The sequence below is a fragment of the Oncorhynchus mykiss genome, chromosome 18, assembly GCF_057628025.1.
Source record: "Oncorhynchus mykiss isolate SJ-2025 chromosome 18, ASM5762802v1, whole genome shotgun sequence".
In the NCBI taxonomy this organism is placed as follows: domain Eukaryota; kingdom Metazoa; phylum Chordata; class Actinopteri; order Salmoniformes; family Salmonidae; genus Oncorhynchus; species Oncorhynchus mykiss.
The window spans coordinates 79,482,306-79,502,835 of NC_143039.1; the positions used below are offsets into that span (position 1 = coordinate 79,482,306).

Sequence of the window (20,530 nt, forward strand, 5' to 3'; positions counted from 1 at the left end):
ACCATCCCCTGGCATGGCACAGTGCTATATTAACACAGACCATCCCCTGGCATGGCACAGTGCTATATTAATACAGACCATCCCCTGGCATGGCACAGTGCTATATTAATACAGACCATCCCCTGGCATGGCACAGTGCTATATTAACACAGACCATCCCCTGGCATGGCGCAGTGCTATATTAATACAGACCATCCCCTGGCATGGCACAGTGCTATATTAACACAGACCATCCCCTGGCATGGCACAGTGCTATATTAACTCAGACCATCCCCTGGCATGGTGCTATATTAACACAGACCATCCCCTGGCATGGCGCAGTGCTATATTAACACAGACCATCCCCTGGCATGGCACAGTGCTATATTAACCAGACCATCCCCTGGCATGGTGCTATATTAATACAGACCATCCCCTGGCATGGCGCAGTGCTATATTAACACAGACCATCCCCTGGCATGGCACAGTGCTATATTAACACAGACCATCCCCTGGCATGGCACAGTGCTATATTAACACAGACCATCCCCTGGCATGGTGCTATATTAACACAGACCATCCCCTGGCACGGCACAGTGCTATATTAACACAGACCATCCCCTGGCATGGCGCAGTGCTATATTAACACAGACCATCCCCTGGCATGGCGCAGTGCTATATTAACACAGACCATCCCCTGGCATGGCGCAGTGCTATATTAACACAGACCATCCCCTGGCATGGCGCAGTGCTATATTAACACAGACCATCCCCTGGCATGGTGCTATATTAACCAGACCATCCCCTGGCATGGCGCAGTGCTATATTAACACACTACACCTCTGTTAAGAGGGTGGAAACTCAGGATGTTAGACAACGAGAACTCTGAGTCAGCCAATGGGAATGTGTATAAGTCTGGAACGGTTTTGGAGAAGGGTAACATCAAACTGTTCAAATCAAATCAAATTTAATTTGCCACATGCGCAGATTTAAAACAAGTGTAGACTACCGTGAAATGCTTACTTACCCTTAACCAACAGTGCAGTTCAAGAAGACGGAAATATTTACCAAGTAGACTAAAATAAAAAGTAATAATAAAAAGTAACACAACAAGAATAACAATAACTAGGCTATATACAGGGGGCAATTTTTATGAACTGTTCAGCAGTCTTACGGCTTGGGGGTAGAAGCTGTTGAGGAGCCTTTTGATCCTAGACTTGGAGCTCCGGTAGCACTTGCCGTTCGGTAGCGGAGAAAAGTCTATAACTTGGGTGACTGGAGTCTGAATATTTATGGGCTCTCCTCTGACACCGCCTATTATAGAGGTCCTGAATGGCAGGGAGCTTGGCCCCAGTGATGTACTGGGCCGTTCGCACTACCCTCTGTAGCACCTTACGGTCAGATGCTGAGCAGTTGCCATACCAGGCAGTGATGCAACCAGTCAGGATGCTCTCGATGGTGCAGTTGTAAAACTTTGAGGATCTGAGGACCCATGCCAAATCTTTTCAGTCTCCTGAAGGGGAAAAGGTGTTGTCGTGCCCTCTTCACGACTGTCTTGGTATGTTTGGACCATGATAGTTTGTTGGTGATGTGAACACCAAGGAACTTGAAATTCTCGACCCGCTCCATTGCAGCCTCGTCGATGTTAATGGGGGCCTGTTTGACCCACCTTTTCCTGTAGTCCACAATCAGCTCCTTTGTCTTGTTCACATTGAGGGAGATGTTGTTGTCCTGGCACCACACTACCATGTCTCTGATCTCCTCCCTGTAGGCCATCTCATCGTTGTCGTTGATCAGCCTATCACTGTTGTGTCATCAGCAAACTTAATGATGGTGTTGGAGACATGTTTGGCCACGCAGTCGTGGGTGAACAGGGAATACAGGAGGGGACTAAGTACACACCCCTGTGGGTCCCCAGTGTTAAGGATCAACGTGGCAGACGTGTTGTTGCCTACTCTTACCACCTGGGGGTGGCCCGTCAGGAAGTCCAGGATCCAGTTGCAGAGAGAGATTTGTTTAGTCCCAGAGTCCTTAGCTTAGTGATGAGCGGGCACTATGCTTCGTAATCTTAATCCTGTATTGATGCTTTGCTTTTTTGATGGTTCGTCTGAGGGCATAGCAGGATTTATTTTAAGTGTCCGGAATAGTCTCCCGCTTCTTGAAAGAGGCAGCTCTAGCCTTTAGCTCGATACGGATGTTGCCTGTTATCCATGGCTTCTGGTTGGGATATGTACGTATAGTCACTGTGGGGATGTATTATAGTCACTTATTGATGAAGCCGATGACTGAGGTGCTGTATTCCTCAATGCCATTGAATGAATCCCGGAACATGTGCTATCAAAACAGTCCTGGAGCTCAGCATCTCATTCCACATTGAGCGAGTCACTGGCACTTCCTGCTTTAATTTTTTGCTTGTAAGCAGGAATCAGGAGGATATAATTGTGGTAAGATTTGCCAAATTGAGGGCGGGGAGAGCTGTGCGTTTCTGTGTGTGGAGTAAAGGTAGCTTTTCTCCCCCTGGTTGCACATGTGATATGCTATAAAATATTTGGTTAACTGATTTCATTTTGCCTGCGTTAAAGTCCCCGGCCACTAGGAGCGTCGCATCTGGGTGAGCATTTTCTTCTTTGCTTATGGTCTTATAGAGTTGGTTGAGAGCGGTCTTAGTACCAGCTTTGCTTTTTGGTGGTAAATAGACGGCTATGAATAATACAGATGAGAACTCTCTTGGTAGACAGTATGGTTGACAGCTTATCATAAGGTACTCTACCTCAGGTGAGGAATACCTCGAGACTTCTTTAATATTAGACATCGCACACCAACTGTTATTGACAAAAATGTACACACCCCCACCTCTCGTCTTACCAGAGGTAGCATCTCTGTCCTGCCGGTAGCGTCGCATCTGGGTGAGCATTTTCTTCTTTCCTTATGGTCTTATAAAGTTGGTTGAGAGCGGTCTTAGGAATATCCCACCAGTTCTATATTGTACGTTTCATCATTCAGACACGTCTCTGTGAAACATAAGATGTTACAGTTTTTAATGTCCCGTTGGTAGGATAATCTTAATAGTGGGTCAGCAATTTTATTTTCTAGCGATTGCACTTTTAACAAGGAGAATGGAAGGCATTGGGAGTTTACTCACTCTTCTCAGAAGGATGCATCCCCTTTTCCGGGCATCTTTCTTCCGCAAAATGAGTGGATCTAGGCCTGTTCCAGTGAAAGTAGGATTCCTTCTCGTCGGAATCGTTAAAGGAAAAGTCTGCGGTGAGTTTTCGCTTTTCTGATGTCCAGAAGCTATTTTCAGTTATAAGAGATGGTAGCAGCAACATTATGTACACAATAAGTTCAAAAATAAGTCACACAAAACGGGAAAAAAATAGCAAAATTGCGTCTTGGTCTCATCGTTACGAGGAACATGACAGAATAACCCACCAAACCATGCACCGTGAAAAGAAGGAACAACGCTTAATGGGGAAATGGACCTGGGAGGAGATGGAGCAGGACCCTGGACACAGCTGGGGGAGTATCACCATCCTAAGGAGGAGTTAGAGGCAGCAAAAGCGGAACGGCGATACTACGAGGAGAAATACCGGAGAATAGAAGACCAGCGAAGATATGAAGGTGCACGGCTAGCACGGAAGCCCAAGAGGCAGCCCCAATATTTTTTTTGGGGGGGGCAGAACACGTGGAGATTGCGTGTGCCTCGGCAGTCCAGTATGCCCTGTTCCTCCTCCCCACACTCGCCCTGAGGTGTGTGTCCCCAGCCCAGTACCACCAGTGCCGGCACCACACACCAGGCCTACAGTGTGCCTCCAGGGTCCAGTACGCCCTGTTCCTGCTCCTCGCACTCACCCTGAGGTGCGTGTCCCCAGCCCGGTACCAACAGTGCCGGAACCACGCACCAGGCCTATAGTGACCTCCAACGACGGACCACTGGCAGATTCATTAAACAGAGAACATCCCTACTGCCTCTGATCTGGCAGACTCATTAAACAGAGAACATCCCTACTGCCTCTGATCTGGCAGACTCACTAGACAGAGAACATCCCTGCTCGTCCCTACTGCCTCTGATCTGGCAGACTCACTAAACAGAGAACATCCCTGCTCGTCCCTACTGCCTCTGATCTGGCAGACTCATTAAACAGAGAACATCCCTACTGTCTCTGATCTGGCAGACTCATTAAACAGAGAACATCCCTACTGTCTCTGATCTGGCAGACTCATTAAACAGAGAACATCCCTACTGCCTCTGATCTGGCAGACTCATTAAACAGAGAACATCCCTACTGCCTCTGATCTGGAGGACTCACTAAACAGAGAACATCCCTGGTCCATCCCTACTGCCTCTGATCTGGAGGACTCACTAGACAGAGAACATCCCTGGTCATCCCTACTGCCTCTGATCTGGAGGACTCACTAGACAGAGAACATCCCTGGTCATCCCTACTGCCTCTGATCTGGAGGACTCATTAAACAGAGAACATCCCTGGTCCATCCCTACTGCCTCTGATCTGGAGGACTCACTAGACAGAGAACATCCCTGGTCATCCCTACTGCCTCTGATCTGGAGGACTCACTAGACAGAGAACATCCCTGGTCATTCCTACTGCCTCTGATCTGGAGGACTCACTAGACAGAGAACATCCCTGGTCATTCCTACTGCCTCTGATCTGGAGGACTCACTAGACAGAGAACATCCCTGGTCATCCCTACTGCCTCTGATCTGGAGGACTCACTAGACAGAGAACATCCCTGGTCATCCCTACTGCCTCTGATCTGCAGGACTCACTAAACAGAGAACATCCCTGGTCATTCCTACTGCCTCTGATCTGGAGGACTCACTAGACAGAGAACATCCCTGGTCATCCCTACTGCCTCTGATCTGACTCATTAAACACAAATGCTTTGTTTGTAAATTGTGTCTCAGTGTTGAAATGTGCCCCTGGCTATCCGTACATTTAAAAACAAGAACATTGTGTCATCTGGTTTAATTAATAATTAAATTAAATTCAATTATTTATACTTTTACTTTTGATACGTAAGTACATTTAAAACCAAATACTTTTAGACTTTTACTCAAGTGGTATTTTTACTGGGTGACTTTCACTTTTACTTGAGTCATTTTCTTTTAAGGTATCTTTCCTTTTTCTCAAGTATGACAATTTAGTATGTTTTCTACCACTGGTTCTGTCTGTGTTCTGTCTGTGTTCTGGCTGGGTTGTGATTGGGTCCTGACTGGGTTCTGACTGCGTTCTGTCTGGGTTCTGACTGGGATCTGTCTGGGTTCTGTGTGGGTTCTGACTGGGTTCTGACTGGGTTCTGACTGAGATCTGACTGGGATCTGTCTGGGTTCTGTCTGGGTTCTGTCCTGGATCATTTAAAACCAAATACTTTTAGACTTTTAAGACTGCTTTCTGTCTGGGTTCTGTCTGAGTTCTATTTGTGTTCTGTCTGGGATCTGACTGGGTTCTGACTGGGATCTGACTGGGATCTGACTAGGTACTGTCTGGGTTCTGACTGGAATCTGACTGGGATCTGATAACGTTCTGACTGGGAACTGACTGGGTTCTGACTGGGATCTGACTTGGTTTTGTCTGGGTTCTGACTGGGTTCTGTCTGTGTCATTCAGTTCCTTGTATAGAGCATTGAGCACTCTAAATAGTTTGAGACAGCACTTAAAAAAACTCTCTAGTTTAGGTGAAGATGATGTTAACCTCACTAGGGACGGTAACATCCCACCCGGCCAACATCCAGTGAAATTGCAGAGCGCCAAATTCAAAAATACTAAATTTAAATATTTGATATTCTTGAAAATATATCTGTTATACATCAGAATAATAATTATTATTATTATTAAAATACTAGCCATTAAAAATAGTGGTAAACTGTTTTTTTGTTTTGGTGGGTGGTTTGTCCTCAAGGTTTCGCCTGCCATATCAGTTCTGTTATACTCACAGGCATTATTTTAAGAGTTTTGGAGACTTCAGTGTTGTCTATCCAAATATACCAAAATGTGCATATCCTAGCTTCTGGGCCTGAGTAACAGGCAGTTTACTTCGGGCACTCTTTTCATCTGAATGTCAAAATACTGCACCCTACCCTAGAGAAGTTAACATTACAAACAGGTGTTGTTTATTCTATAACCCAACAGGGCCGATCATAGGTGCACCATGTTAGCCAACCTAACTATACTCAACCATGTTAGCCAACCCTTCTCTACTCTACCATGTCAGCCAACCTAACTATACTCTACCATGTTAACCAACCTAACTATACTCTACCATGTTAGCCAACCCTTCTCTACTCTACCATGTTAGCTAACCTAACTATACTCTACCATGTTAGCCAACCCTTCTTTACTCTACCATGTTAGCTAACCTAACTATACTCTACCATGTTAGCCAAACCTTCTCTACTTTACAACGTTAGCCAAACCCTTCTCTACTCTACCATGATAGCCAACCCTTCTCTACTCTACAATGTTAGCCAACCCTTCTCTACTCTACCACGTTAGCCAGCCTAACAATACTCTACCATGATAGCCAACCCTTCTCTACTCTACCATGTTAGCCAACCCTTCTCTACTCTACCACGTTAGCCAACCCTTCTCTACTCTACCATGTTAGCCAACCTAACTATACTCTACCATGTTAGCCAACCTAACACTACTCTACAATGTTAGCCAACCTAACACTACTCTACCATGTTAGCCAACCTAACACTACTCTACAATGTTAGCCAACCTAACAATACTCTAACATGTTAGCCAACTTAACTATACTCTACCATGATAGCCAACCTAACACTACTCTACCACGTTAGCCAGCCTAACAATACTCTACCATGATAGCCAACCCTTCTCTACTCTACAACGATAGCCAACCCTTCTCTACTCTACCATGTTAGCCAACCCTTCTCTGCTCTACAATGTTAGCCAACCTAACTCTACTCTACCATGTTAGCCAACCATTCTCTACTCTACCACGTTAGAAAACCCTTCTCTACTCTACCATGTTAGCCAACCTAACTATACTCTACCATGTTAGCCAACCTAACTATACTCTACCAGGTTAGCCAACCTAACACTACTCTACCATGTTAGCCAACCTTTCTCTACTCTACCACATTAGCCAGCCCTTCTCTACTCTATCATGTTAGCCAACCTAACTATACTCTACCATGTTAGCCAGCCCTTCTCTGCTCTACAATGTTAGCCAGCCCTTCTCTACTCTACCATGTTAGCCAACCTAACTATACTCTACCATGTTAGCCAGCCCTTCTCTGCTCTACAATGTTAGCCAACCCTTCTCTACTCTACCATGTTAGCCAACCTAACTAGACTCTACCATGTTTGCCAACATAACTTGACTCTAACATGTTAGCCAACCTAACAATACTCTACCATGGTAGCCAACCTAACTATACTCTACAATGTTAGCCAGCCCTTCTCTACTCTACCATGTTAGCCAACCTAACTATACTCTAACATGATAGCCAACCCTTCTCTACTCTACAATGATAGCCAACCTAACAATACTCTACCATGTTAGCCAACCTAACAATACTCTACCATGTTAGCCAACCTAACTATACTCTAACATGTTAGCCAACCTAACAATACTCTACCATGTTAGCCAACCTAACTATACTCTACCATGTTAGCCAACCTAACTATACTCTACCAGGTTAGCCAACCCTTCTCTACTCTACCATGTTAGCCAACCTAACTATACTCTAACATGTTAGCCAACCTAACAATACTCTACCATGTAAGCCAACCTAACTATACTCTACCATGTTAGCCAACCTAACTATACTCTACCATGTTAGCCAACCTAACTATACTCTACCATGTTAGCCATCCTAATAAAACTCTACCATGTCAGCCAACCTAATAAAACTCTACCATGTCAGCCAACCTAACAATACTCTACCATGTTAGCCAACCTAACTATACTCTACCATGTTAGCCAACCTAACTATACTCTACCATGTTAGCCAACCTAATAAAACTCTACCATGTCAGCCAACCTAATAAAACTCTACCATGTCAGCCAATCTAACAATACTCTACCATGTTAGCCAACCTAATAAAACTCTACCATGTTAGCCAACCTAACAATACTCTACCATGATAGCCAACCCTTCTCTACTCTACAATGATAGCCAACATATCACTTCGCTACCATGTTAGCCAACCTAACAATACTCTACCATGTTAGCCAACCTAACTATACTCTACCATGTTTGCCAACATAACTTGACTCTACCATGTTAGCCAACCTAACAATACTCTACCATGTTAGCCAATCGAACTCTATTCCACCATGTTAGCCAACCTAACTCTACTCTACCATGTTAGCCAACCTAACTATACTCTACCATGTTAGCCAACCTAACTATACTCTACCATGTTAGCCATCCTAATAAAACTCTACCATGTCAGCCAACCTAATAAAACTCTACCATGTCAGCCAACCTAACAATACTCTACCATGTTAGCCAACCTAACTATACTCTACCATGTTAGCCAACCTAACTATACTCTACCATGTTAGCCAACCTAATAAAACTCTACCATGTCCGCCAACCTAATAAAACTCTACCATGTCAGCCAACCTAACAATACTCTACCATGTTAGCCAACCTAACTATACTCTACCATGTTAGCCAACCTAACTATACTCTACCATGTTAGCCAACCTAATAAAACTCTACCATGTTAGCCAACCTAACAATACTCTACCATGATAGCCAACCCTTCTCTACTCTACAATGATAGCCAACATATCACTTCGCTACCATGTTAGCCAAGCTAACAATACTCTACCATGTTAGCCAACCTAACTATACTCTACCATGTTTGCCAACATAACTTGACTCTACCATGTTAGCCAACCTAACAATGCTCTACCATGTTAGCCAATCGAACTCTATTCTACCATGTTAGCCAACCTACCTATAATCTAACATGTTAGCCAACATATCACTTCGCTACCATGTTAGCCAACCTAACAATACTCTACCATGTTAGCCAACCTAACTATACTCTACCATGTTTGCCAACATAACTTGACTCTACCATGTTAGCCAACCTAACAATACTCTACCATGTTAGCCAATCGAACTCTATTCCACCATGTTAGCCAACCTAACTATACTCTAACATGTTAGCCAACATGTCACTTCGCTACCATGTTAGCCAACCTAACTATACTCTAACATGTTAGCCAACATATCACTTAGCTACCATGTTAGCCAACCTAACAATACTCTACCATGTTAGCCAACCTAACTATACTCTACCATGTTTGCCAACATAACTTGACTCTACCATGTTAGCCAACCTAACAATACTCTACCATGTTAGCCAACCTAACAATACTCTACCATGTAAGCCAACCTAACTATACTCTACCATGTTAGCCAACCTAACTATACTCTACCATGTTAGCCAACCTAACTATACTATACCATGTTAGCCATCCTAATAAAACTCTACCATGTCAGCCAACCTAATAAAACTCTACCATGTCAGCCAACCTAACAATACTCTACCATGTTAGCCAACCTAACTATACTCTACCATGTTAGCCAACCTAACTATACTCTACCATGTTAGCCAACCTAATAAAACTCTACCATGTCAGCCAACCTAATAAAACTCTACCATGTCAGCCAATCTAACAATACTCTACCATGTTAGCCAACCTAATAAAACTCTACCATGTTAGCCAACCTAACAATACTCTACCATGATAGCCAACCCTTCTCTACTCTACAATGATAGCCAACATATCACTTCGCTACCATGTTAGCCAACCTAACAATACTCTACCATGTTAGCCAACCTAACTATACTCTACCATGTTTGCCAACATAACTTGACTCTACCATGTTAGCCAACCTAACAATACTCTACCATGTTAGCCAATCGAACTCTATTCCACCATGTTAGCCAACCTAACTCTACTCTACCATGTTAGCCAACCTAACTATACTCTACCATGTTAGCCAACCTAACTATACTCTACCATGTTAGCCATCCTAATAAAACTCTACCATGTCAGCCAACCTAATAAAACTCTACCATGTCAGCCAACCTAACAATACTCTACCATGTTAGCCAACCTAACTATACTCTACCATGTTAGCCAACCTAACTATACTCTACCATGTTAGCCAACCTAATAAAACTCTACCATGTCCGCCAACCTAATAAAACTCTACCATGTCAGCCAACCTAACAATACTCTACCATGTTAGCCAACCTAACTATACTCTACCATGTTAGCCAACCTAACTATACTCTACCATGTTAGCCAACCTAATAAAACTCTACCATGTTAGCCAACCTAACAATACTCTACCATGATAGCCAACCCTTCTCTACTCTACAATGATAGCCAACATATCACTTCGCTACCATGTTAGCCAAGCTAACAATACTCTACCATGTTAGCCAACCTAACTATACTCTACCATGTTTGCCAACATAACTTGACTCTACCATGTTAGCCAACCTAACAATGCTCTACCATGTTAGCCAATCGAACTCTATTCTACCATGTTAGCCAACCTACCTATAATCTAACATGTTAGCCAACATATCACTTCGCTACCATGTTAGCCAACCTAACAATACTCTACCATGTTAGCCAACCTAACTATACTCTACCATGTTTGCCAACATAACTTGACTCTACCATGTTAGCCAACCTAACAATACTCTACCATGTTAGCCAATCGAACTCTATTCCACCATGTTAGCCAACCTAACTATACTCTAACATGTTAGCCAACATGTCACTTCGCTACCATGTTAGCCAACCTAACTATACTCTAACATGTTAGCCAACATATCACTTAGCTACCATGTTAGCCAACCTAACAATACTCTACCATGTTAGCCAACCTAACTATACTCTACCATGTTTGCCAACATAACTTGACTCTACCATGTTAGCCAACCTAACAATACTCTACCATGTTAGCCAATCGAACTCTATTCCACCATGTTAGCCAACCTAACTATACTCTACCATGTTAGCCAACCTAATAAAACTCTACCATGTTAGCCAACCTAACTATACTCTACCATGTTAGCCAAACTAACTATACTCTACCATGTTAGCCAACCTAACAATACTGTACCATGTTAGCCAACCTAATAAAACTCTACCATGTTAGCCAACCTAACACTACTCTACCATGTTAGCCAACCTAACACTACTCTACCATGTTAGCCAACCTAACTATACTCTACCATGTTAGCCAACCTAACTAAACTCTACCATGTTAGCCAACCTAACAATACTCTACCATGTCAGCCAACCTAACTATACTCTACCATGTTAGCCAACCTAACAATACTCTACCATGTTAGCCAACCTAACTATACTCTACCATGTTAGCCAATCAAACTCTATTCCACCATGTTAGCCAACCGAACTCTAACCTACACATCATGGGGTTACATGGTTTCATTAGATGATAGTGCATCACACAGGCACACTTGACATTATAATCTGATATTATAATCTGATATTATAACATTATATTATAATCTGATATGATAATCTGATATTATAACATGATATGATAATCTGATATTATAACATGATATTATAATCTGATATTATAATCTGTGCTGTGTGATTGCAAAATAGATGGCAATCTAGGTCTAGGACAATAAAGGTGAAATGTTGAACGTTTCCCTGGAAAGCCAACATTTATTTTATCCAACTATTTTACCTGTCAATCAATGTGTCTCTTCCCTTCAGAGATTGACCAGGGCAGCTGTGGCGACCCAGGGATACCGGCCTACGGCAAGCGGGAGGGGACAGGTTTCCGCCACGGGGACAGGCTGCACTTTGAGTGTCTCCCTGCGTTTGAGTTGGTGGGAAAGAAGAACATCACCTGCCAGAAGAACAACCAGTGGTCAGCCAAGAAACCCAGCTGTGTCTGTAAGCAGTGATCTGTCTCCTATACAACACATAATGTATGCTAGCCCAGCCGTGTCTTTAAGCAGTGATCTGTCTCCTATACAACACATCATCTTTGCTAACCCAGCTGTGTCTGTAAGCAGTGATATGTCTCCTATACAACACATCATCTTTGCTAACCCAGCTGTGTCTGTAAGCAGTGATATGTCTCCTATACAACACATCATCTTTGCTAACCCAGCTGTGTCTGTAATCAGTGATATGTCTCCTATACAACACATCATCTCTGCTAACCCAGCTGTGTCTGTAAGCAGTGATATGTCTCCTATACAACAAATTGTCTTTGCTAGCCCAGCTGTGTCTGTAAGCAGTGATCTGTCTCCTATACAACAAATTGTCTTTGCTAGCCCAGCTGTGTCTGTAAGCAGTGATCTGTCTCCTATACAACAAATTGTCTTTGCTAGCCCAGCTGTCTGTGAGTTACAAGACTCCTTTGCTAACCTAACTCACAGTTGACTTAGCGATGGCATGCAATTAGCATCAAGTATCCAATCCCAAATACTTGCTACATTCACAACTCGCTGCTGTAGAAATGCTAAAAGTGTTTATTTGGGTTTGTCTGTTAGGTGATGCCTGTGATTAGATGCTACTGTTTAGAGATGCTACTGTTTTTGTCTTCCACATTATCTTATCAATAATGGAAACCTTATCTCTCTCGCTCTCTCTCCTGCTCTTCTATTTGTATTTCTTAGTTTTAATTAGTTAATAAGCCCTCCTATTGTATCCAAATCCACAGCCTCTGCTCAGTAAAGCAGGGGGATAATGTGGTCGTTCACACGCAGAGTCACACTGAGCCTCACAACGCACACGCACAGTCACGCTGAGCCTCACACGCATGAGCAGAGTCACGCTGAGCCTCACACGCATGAGCAGAGTCACGCTGAGCCTCACACGCATGAGCAGAGTCACGCTGTGCCTCACAACGCACACGCATGAGCAGAGTCACGCTGTGCCTCACAACGCATGAGCAGAGTCACGCTGTGCCTCACAACGCACGAGCACAGTCACGCTGTGCCTCACAACGCACACGCATGAGCAGAGTCACGCTGAGCCTCACAACGCACATGCATGAGCAGAGTCACGCTGAGCCTCACACCGCACATGCATGAGCAGAGTCACGCTGAGCCTCACAACGCACACGCATGAGCAGAGTCACGCTGAGCCTCACAACGCACACGCACAGTCACGCTGGGCCTCACAACGCACACGCAGGAGCAGAGTCACGCTGAGCCTCACAACACACACGCACGAGCACAGTCACGCTGTGCCTCACAACGCACACGCATGAGCAGAGTCACGCTGAGCCTCACAACGCACATGCATGAGCAGAGTCACGATGAGCCTCACACAGCACATGCATGAGCAGAGTCACGCTGAGCCTCACAACGCACACGCATGAGCAGAGTCACGCAGAGCCTCACAATGCACACGCACAGTCACGCTGGGCCTCACAACGCACACGCATGAGCAGAGTCACGCTGAGCCTCACAACGCACACGCACAGTCACGCTGGGCCTCACAACGCACACGCACGAGCAGAGTCACGCTGAGCCTCACAACACACACGCACGAGCACAGTCACGCTGTGCCTCACAACGCACACGCAGAGTCACGCTGTGCCTCACAACGCACGAGCACAGTCAATGTGCTGCCTGTTAGCTGCATGTTCCCATTAGATTTGTCCTTCCCTACTCTACCATTACCATCCTCATATAAGTGAATGACACCACCACCAATATGATGTATGGTAACCTCATTAGTTTGTTCAGGAACAACAAAATAAAGATTCATAGTTTACCTCAAATTCAATAAAGGAAGGAAGAAAGAAAGAAAGAAAGAAAGAAAGAAAGAAAGAAAGAAAGAAAAGATAGAGGGAGATCTGAGTATTGTATTGAACAGACAGTCAGTCCCTTCAGCGAAACAAGCAGAGACCCGGGCAACACTTTCTCTTTATTTAAAAAGTAATTATTCCACCTTTATTTAACCGGGTAGGCTAGTTGAGAACACCTTTATTTAACCAGGTAGGCTAGTTGAGAACACCTTTATTTAACCAGGTAGACTAGTTGAGAACACCTTTATTTAACCAGGTAGGCTAGTTGAGAACACCTTTATTTAACCAGGTAGGTTAGTTGAGAACACCTTTATTTAACCAGGTAGGCTAGTTGAGAACCAGTTCTCATTTACAACTGAGACCTGGCCAAGATAAAGCAAAGCAGTGCAACACAAACAACAACACAGAGTTACACATAAACAAACGTACAGTCAATAACACAGTAGGAAAGTCTATATACAGTGTGTGCAAATGTAGTCAGATTAGGGAGGTATAAGGCAATAAATAGGCCATAGTGGCAAAATAATTACTACTTAGCTGGAGTGATAGATGTGCAGAAGATGATGTGCTAGTGGAGATACATACTGGGGTGTAAAAGAGAAAAAATAAATAAATACAGTATTGGGATGAGGTAGTTGGATGAGCTGTTTACAGATGGGCTATGTGCAGGTGCAGTGATCTGTGAGCTGCTCCTGCACATAGCCCATCTGTAAACAGCTCATCCAACTACCTCATCCCAATACTGTATTTATTCCAGTCATTGGCAGCAGAGAACTGGAAGAAAAGGCAGCCAATAGAGGTGTTGGCTTTGGGGATGACCAGTGAAATATACCTGCTGGAGCACGTGCTACGGATGGGTGTTGTTATCGTGACCAGTGAGCTGAGATAATGAGGGGATTTTACCTAACAAAGACTTTTAGATGACCTGGAGCCAGTGGGTTTGGCGATGAATATGTAGCGAAGGCCAGCCAACGAGAGCGTAGAGGTCGCATTGATGGGTAGTATATGGGGCTTTGGTGACAAAACAGATGGCACTGTGATAGACTGCATCCAATTTGCTGAGTAGAGTGTTGGAGGCTATTTTGTAAATGACATCGCCGAAGTCGAGGATCAGTAGGATGGTCAGTTTTACGAGGGTATGTTTGGCGGCGTGAGTGAAGGATGCTTTGTTGCTTTGATGCAAAATAGGAAGCCAGTTCTAGTTTTAACTTTGGATTGGAGATGCTTAATATGAGTCATATTCGAAATCAGAACCGTCCAGAGTAGTGATGTTGGACGGGCGGGCAGGCGGGTGCAGCCAGCGAACGGTTGAAGAGCATGCATTTAGTTTTACCAGCATTTAAGAGCAGTTGGAGGCCACGGAAGGAGTGTTGTAGGCATTGAAGCTCGTCTGGAGGTTAGTTTAAACTTCTAGCAGGACAACTTCCTGTTAACCCTCACACTTCCTGTTAACCCTCACACTTCCTGTTAACCCTCACACTTCCTGTTAACCCTCACACTTCCTGTTAACCCTCACACTTCCTGTTAACCCTCACACTTCCTGTATAACACTCACACTTCCTGTATAACACTCACACTTCCTGTATAACACTCACACTTCCTGTCTTTACTGGACCTTGTGGTTTATTTCTTTATTATCTTTTCATTTTAACCTGAATCACTTTATTTACAGTAGCAATGCAGACGAGTAGAAATGTCTTTGGTTAACAGATGGAATCATTGTTTATAGTTTCAGCTAACAAAAATCACGTCATTGTCATCATTACCTGTGGAAATAGTGTCAAGTTTAGTTTTATTTAAAGTGCTTTGTTTGAAGAATGTCTTCATAATTCCACATTCTGTGTTACAGCCTGAATTCAAAATGGATGAAATATATATTTGTTAATTCTCATCCATCTACACACAATACCCCATAGTGACAAAGGGTTAGGGTTAGGGTTATACCCCATAGTGACAAAGGGTTAGGGTTAGGGTTATACCCCATAGTGACAAAGGGTTAGGGTTAGGGTTATACCCCATAGTGACAAAGGGTTAGGGTTAGGGTTATACCCCATAGTGACAAAGGGTTAGGGTTAGGGTTATACCCCATAGTGACAAAGGGTTAGGGTTAGGGTTATACCCCATAGTGACAAAGGGTTAGGGTTAGGGTTATACCCCATAGTGACAAAGGGTTAGGGTTAGGGTTATACCCCATAGTGACAAAGTGAAACATGTTTTGTTTTTATTGAGAAAGAAATACAGATACAGAAAGACCTAATTTACAACCAAAGTAAAGTCTTTCTGGGTCAGTCTCTAAGAGCTGTGAGTCTTTCTGGGTAAGTCTCTAAGAGCTGTGAGTCTTTCTGGGTAAGTCTCTAAAAGCTTTGAGTCTTTCTGGGTCAGTCTCTAAGAGCTTTGAGTCTTTCTGGGTCAGTCTCTAAGAGCTGTGAGTCTTTCTGGGTAAGTCTCTAAAAGCTTTGAGTCTTTCTGGGTAAGTCTCTAAGAGCTGTGAGTCTTTCTGGGTAAGTCTCTAAAAGCTTTGAGTCTTTCTGGGTCAGTCTCTAAGAGCTTTGAGTCTTTCTGGGTCAGTCTCTAAGAGCTGTGAGTCTTTCTGGGTAAGTCTCTAAAAGCTTTGAGTCTTTCTGGGTAAGTCTCTAAGAGCTTTGAGTCTTTCTGGGTCAGTCTCTAAGAGCTGTGAGTCTTTCTGGGTAAGTCTCTAAAAGCTTTGAGTCTTTCTGGGCAAGTCTCTAAGAGCTTTGGACACCTGGACTATACAATATTTGCAAATTATAATATTTTAATATGTTTCAAGCTCTGTCAAGTTGGTTGTTGATCATTGCTAGACTGCCATTTTCAAAGTTGCCATAGATTTTCAAGTGAATAGAAGTCAAAACTGTAACAAGGAATATTCAATGTCGTGTTGCTACTCCAGTGTATCTTTGGCATTGTGTTTTAGGTTATTGTCCTGCTGAAAGGTGAATCTGTCTCCCAGTGTCTGTTGGAAAGCAGACTCAACCAGGTTTTCCTCTAGGATTTTGCTTGTGCTCGGCTCTATTCCATTTCTTTTTTATCGGGAAAAACTCCCAAGTCCTTGCCAAATACAGTCATACCCATAACATGATGCAGCCACTACCATGCTTGAAAATATGAAGAGTGGTAGTCAGTGATATATTTTGTTGGATTTTCCCCAAACGAAATGATTCGTATTCAGTATGTTCGTAGTGACTGGGTGCAAAGTGTACAGTGAAAGTATTCACCCCCCTTGGCATTTTTCCTATTTTGTTGCCTTACAACCTGGAATTAAAATAGATTTTTGGGGGGGTTTGTATCATTTGATTTATAAAACATGCCTTCCACTTTGAAGATGCAAAATATGTTTTATTGTGAAACAAACAAGAAATAAGACAACAAAAAAACTGAAAACTTGAGCATGCATAACTATTCAAACCCCCCTAAGTCAATACTTTGTAGAGCCACCTTTGCAGGAATTACAGCTATAAGTCTCTTGGGGCATGTCTCTATAAGCTAGGCACATCTAGCCACTGGGGTTTTTGCCCATTCTTCAAGGCAAAACTGCTCCAGCTCCTTCAAGTTGGATGGGTTCCGCTGGTGTACAGCAATCTTTAAGCCATACCACAGATTCTCAATTGGATTGAGGTCTGGGCTTTGACTAGGCCATTCCAAGACATGTACATGTTTCCCCTTAAACCACTCGAGTGTTGCTTTAGAAGTATGCTTAGGGTCATTGTTCTGCTGGAAGGTGAACCTCCGTCCCAGTCTCAAATCTCTGTAAGACTGAAACAGGTTTCCCGCAAGAATTTCCTTGTATTTAGCGCCATCCATCATTCCTTCAATTGTGAACAGTTTTCCAGTCCCTGCTGATGAAAAACATCTCTACAGCATGATGTTGGCACCACCATGCTTCACTGTGGGGATGATATTCTCGGGGTGATGAGATGTGTTTGGTTTGCGCCAGACATAGTATTTTCCTTGATGGCCAAAAAGCTTAATTTTAGTCTCATCTGACCAGAGTACCTTCTCCCACATGCCTTTTGGTGAAGACCAAACGTGTTTGCTTATTTTGTTCTTTAAGCAATGGCTTTTTTTCTGTCCAGTCTTCCGTAAATCCCAGCTCTGTGGAGTGTACGGCTTAAAGTGGACCTATGGACAGATACTCCAATCTCTGCTGTAGAGCTTTGCAGCTCCTTCAGGGTTATCTTTGGTCTCTTTGTTGCCTCTCTGATTAATGCCCTCCTTGCCTGGTCTGTGAGTTTTAGTGGGCGGCCCTCTCTTGGCAGATTTGTTGTGGTGCCATATTCTTTCCATTTTTTAAATAATGAAATTACTGATTTAATGGTGCTCTGTGGGATGTTCAAAGTTTTCTGATATTTTTTATAACTCAACCCTGATCTATACTTCTCCACAACTTTGTCCCTGACCTGTTTGGAGAGCTCCTTGGTCTCCATGGTGCCTCTTGCTTAGTGGTGTTGCAGAATCTGAGGCCTTTCAGAACAGGTGTATATATACTGAGGACGTGTGACAGATCATGAGACATTTAGATTGCAGACTGGTGGACTTTATTTAACTAATTATGTGACTTCTGAAGGTAATTGGTTGCACCAGACCCTTTTTAAGGATTCATAGCAAAGATGGTGAATAGATACAGTGGGAAGAAGTATTTGATACACTGCCGATTTTGCAGGTTTTCCTACTTACAAAGCATGTAGAGGTCTGTAAGTGAATACACTTTTCTCTTTTTTAGTTGTTTTTTGTTTTTAAACAAGTTATTTTGTTCATTCCACATCACCAATTTGGACTATTTTGTGTTTGTCCATTACAAATAAAAATCAATTTAAATTACAGGTTGTAATGCAAAGAAAGAAAAAGAAAGAAAGAAAAAGAAAAAAACGCCAATACTGTTGCAAGATGTAATTAATATCTTCAATGTCTGCTTTTTTTTTTTACCCATCTACCAATAGGTGCCCTTCTTTCCCGAGACATTGGAAAACCTCCCTGGTCTTTGTGGTTGAATCTGTGTTTGAAATGTACTGCTCTGAGGGACCTTACAGATAATAGAATGTACTGTGTGGGGAACAGAGATGAATCACGTTAAACTCTAATATTGCACACAGAGTCAATGCAACTTATTATGTGACTTGTTAGGCACATTTTCACTCCTGAACTTAGTTAGGCCATAACAAAGGGAATTTTCATTACATTTTCTGTCGTTGTATAATAATGATAAAACACTTTGATAGTATAGGTATTGTGTGTTGGCCAGTGACACAAAATCTCAATTGAATCCATTTAAAATCCAGGCCGTAACATTATGTGGGAAAAACCCAAGTGGTGTGAATACATTCTGAAGGCACAGTTATGTAATGTTCATACTCTCTCTTTCTATCACCCCCCCCCCCATCCCCGCTCTTCCTTCCTCCAGTCTCGTGCTTCTTCAACTTCACAACCCCCTCTGGGGTGCTGCTGTCCCCAAACTACCCCCAGGAATATGGAAACAATATGCACTGTGTGTGGCTCATCATCACCAAGCCAGAGAGTAGGATTAACCTGGCCTTCAATGACCTCAGCATGGAGAAGCAGTTTGACTTCCTCAGCGTCAAGGACGGTGGCAAGGTTAGGGGTTATGTTTGTTGCAATCAATCGGTCAATCAATCAATGCATCAATCGATGATTGATTGATATTATTCTGATTCATTATTATTATATTATATTATTATTATATCTCCATCTCCGTCTTAGTCTCATCTCGCTATTTCTCTCTCTCTCTCTCTCTCTCTCTCTCTCTCTCTCTCTCTCTGTCTCCCCCCTCTGTCTCTCTCTCTCTCTCTCTGTCTCTCTCTCTCTCTGTCTCTCTCTCTGTCTCTCTCTCTCTCTCTCTCTCTCTCTCTATGTCTCACTCTCTCTCTCTCACTCTGTCTCACTCTCTCTCTCTCACTCTATGTCTCACTCTCTCTCTCTCACTCTATGTCTCACTCTCTCTCTCTCTCTCACTCTGTCTCTGTCTCTCTCTCTCTCTCTGTCTGTCTCTCTCTCTCTCTCTCTCTCTCTGTCTCTTACTCTGTCTCTTACTCTGTCTCTCACTCTCTCTCTCTCTCTCTGTCTCTCTCTCTCTGTCTCTCTCTCTGTCTCTCTCTCTCTGTCTCTCTCTCTCTGTCTCTCTCTCTCTGTCTCTCTCTCTCTGTCTCTCACTCTGTCTCTCGCTCTGTATTTTTCTCTTTCTCTCTCTCTCTATCCCAGGCTGAGTCTCCCATCCTGGGTACGTTCTCTGGTGACGTGCTGCCAGCTCCCATCACCACCAGCGCCCACGTGGCACGTCTAGAGTTCCTGACCGACCACACCTACACCGACAGGGGGTTCAACATCACCTTCACCAGTGAGTGGGTGCGAGGGGTTAAAACAACACCACCATGTCTATCAGTGAAATACTTTTGCCTTTTGACGTGTCTGTTTCTGTCTGCATTATTGTGTGTGTACATATAACTGTGTGTGTGTGTGTGTGTGTGTGTGTGTGTGTGTGTGTGCGTGTGCGCGTGCACGTGCGCATGTGTGTGTGTGTGTGCACGTCAGACTCTGTGTGTATGTATGTCTTGGTAATGAGACCCAGGAATCGCTCCTCTGTCTGTCTCACAAACAGTTTTTTCTTCTCCCCAACGGCACCCTTCCTCCAGTCTCCAGATTGTCTCCTCTTTCAACAGAGTTAGACCTGGGATACAGAACT

At 43.5% G+C, this 20,530-nt stretch overlaps 1 protein-coding gene across 1 annotated transcript in view; it reads left to right on the plus strand.

Annotated features, from left to right (window-relative positions):
* LOC110518582 (CUB and sushi domain-containing protein 2) overlaps positions 1–20,530 on the plus strand; it is a 552,259-nt gene that overhangs the window by 161,768 nt on the left and 369,961 nt on the right. The window contains 3 exon segments of the mRNA XM_036953653.2: positions 11,763–11,945; positions 19,235–19,425; positions 20,050–20,185. Of these exon segments, the coding sequence (XP_036809548.2) occupies positions 11,763–11,945; positions 19,235–19,425; positions 20,050–20,185 (510 nt within the window).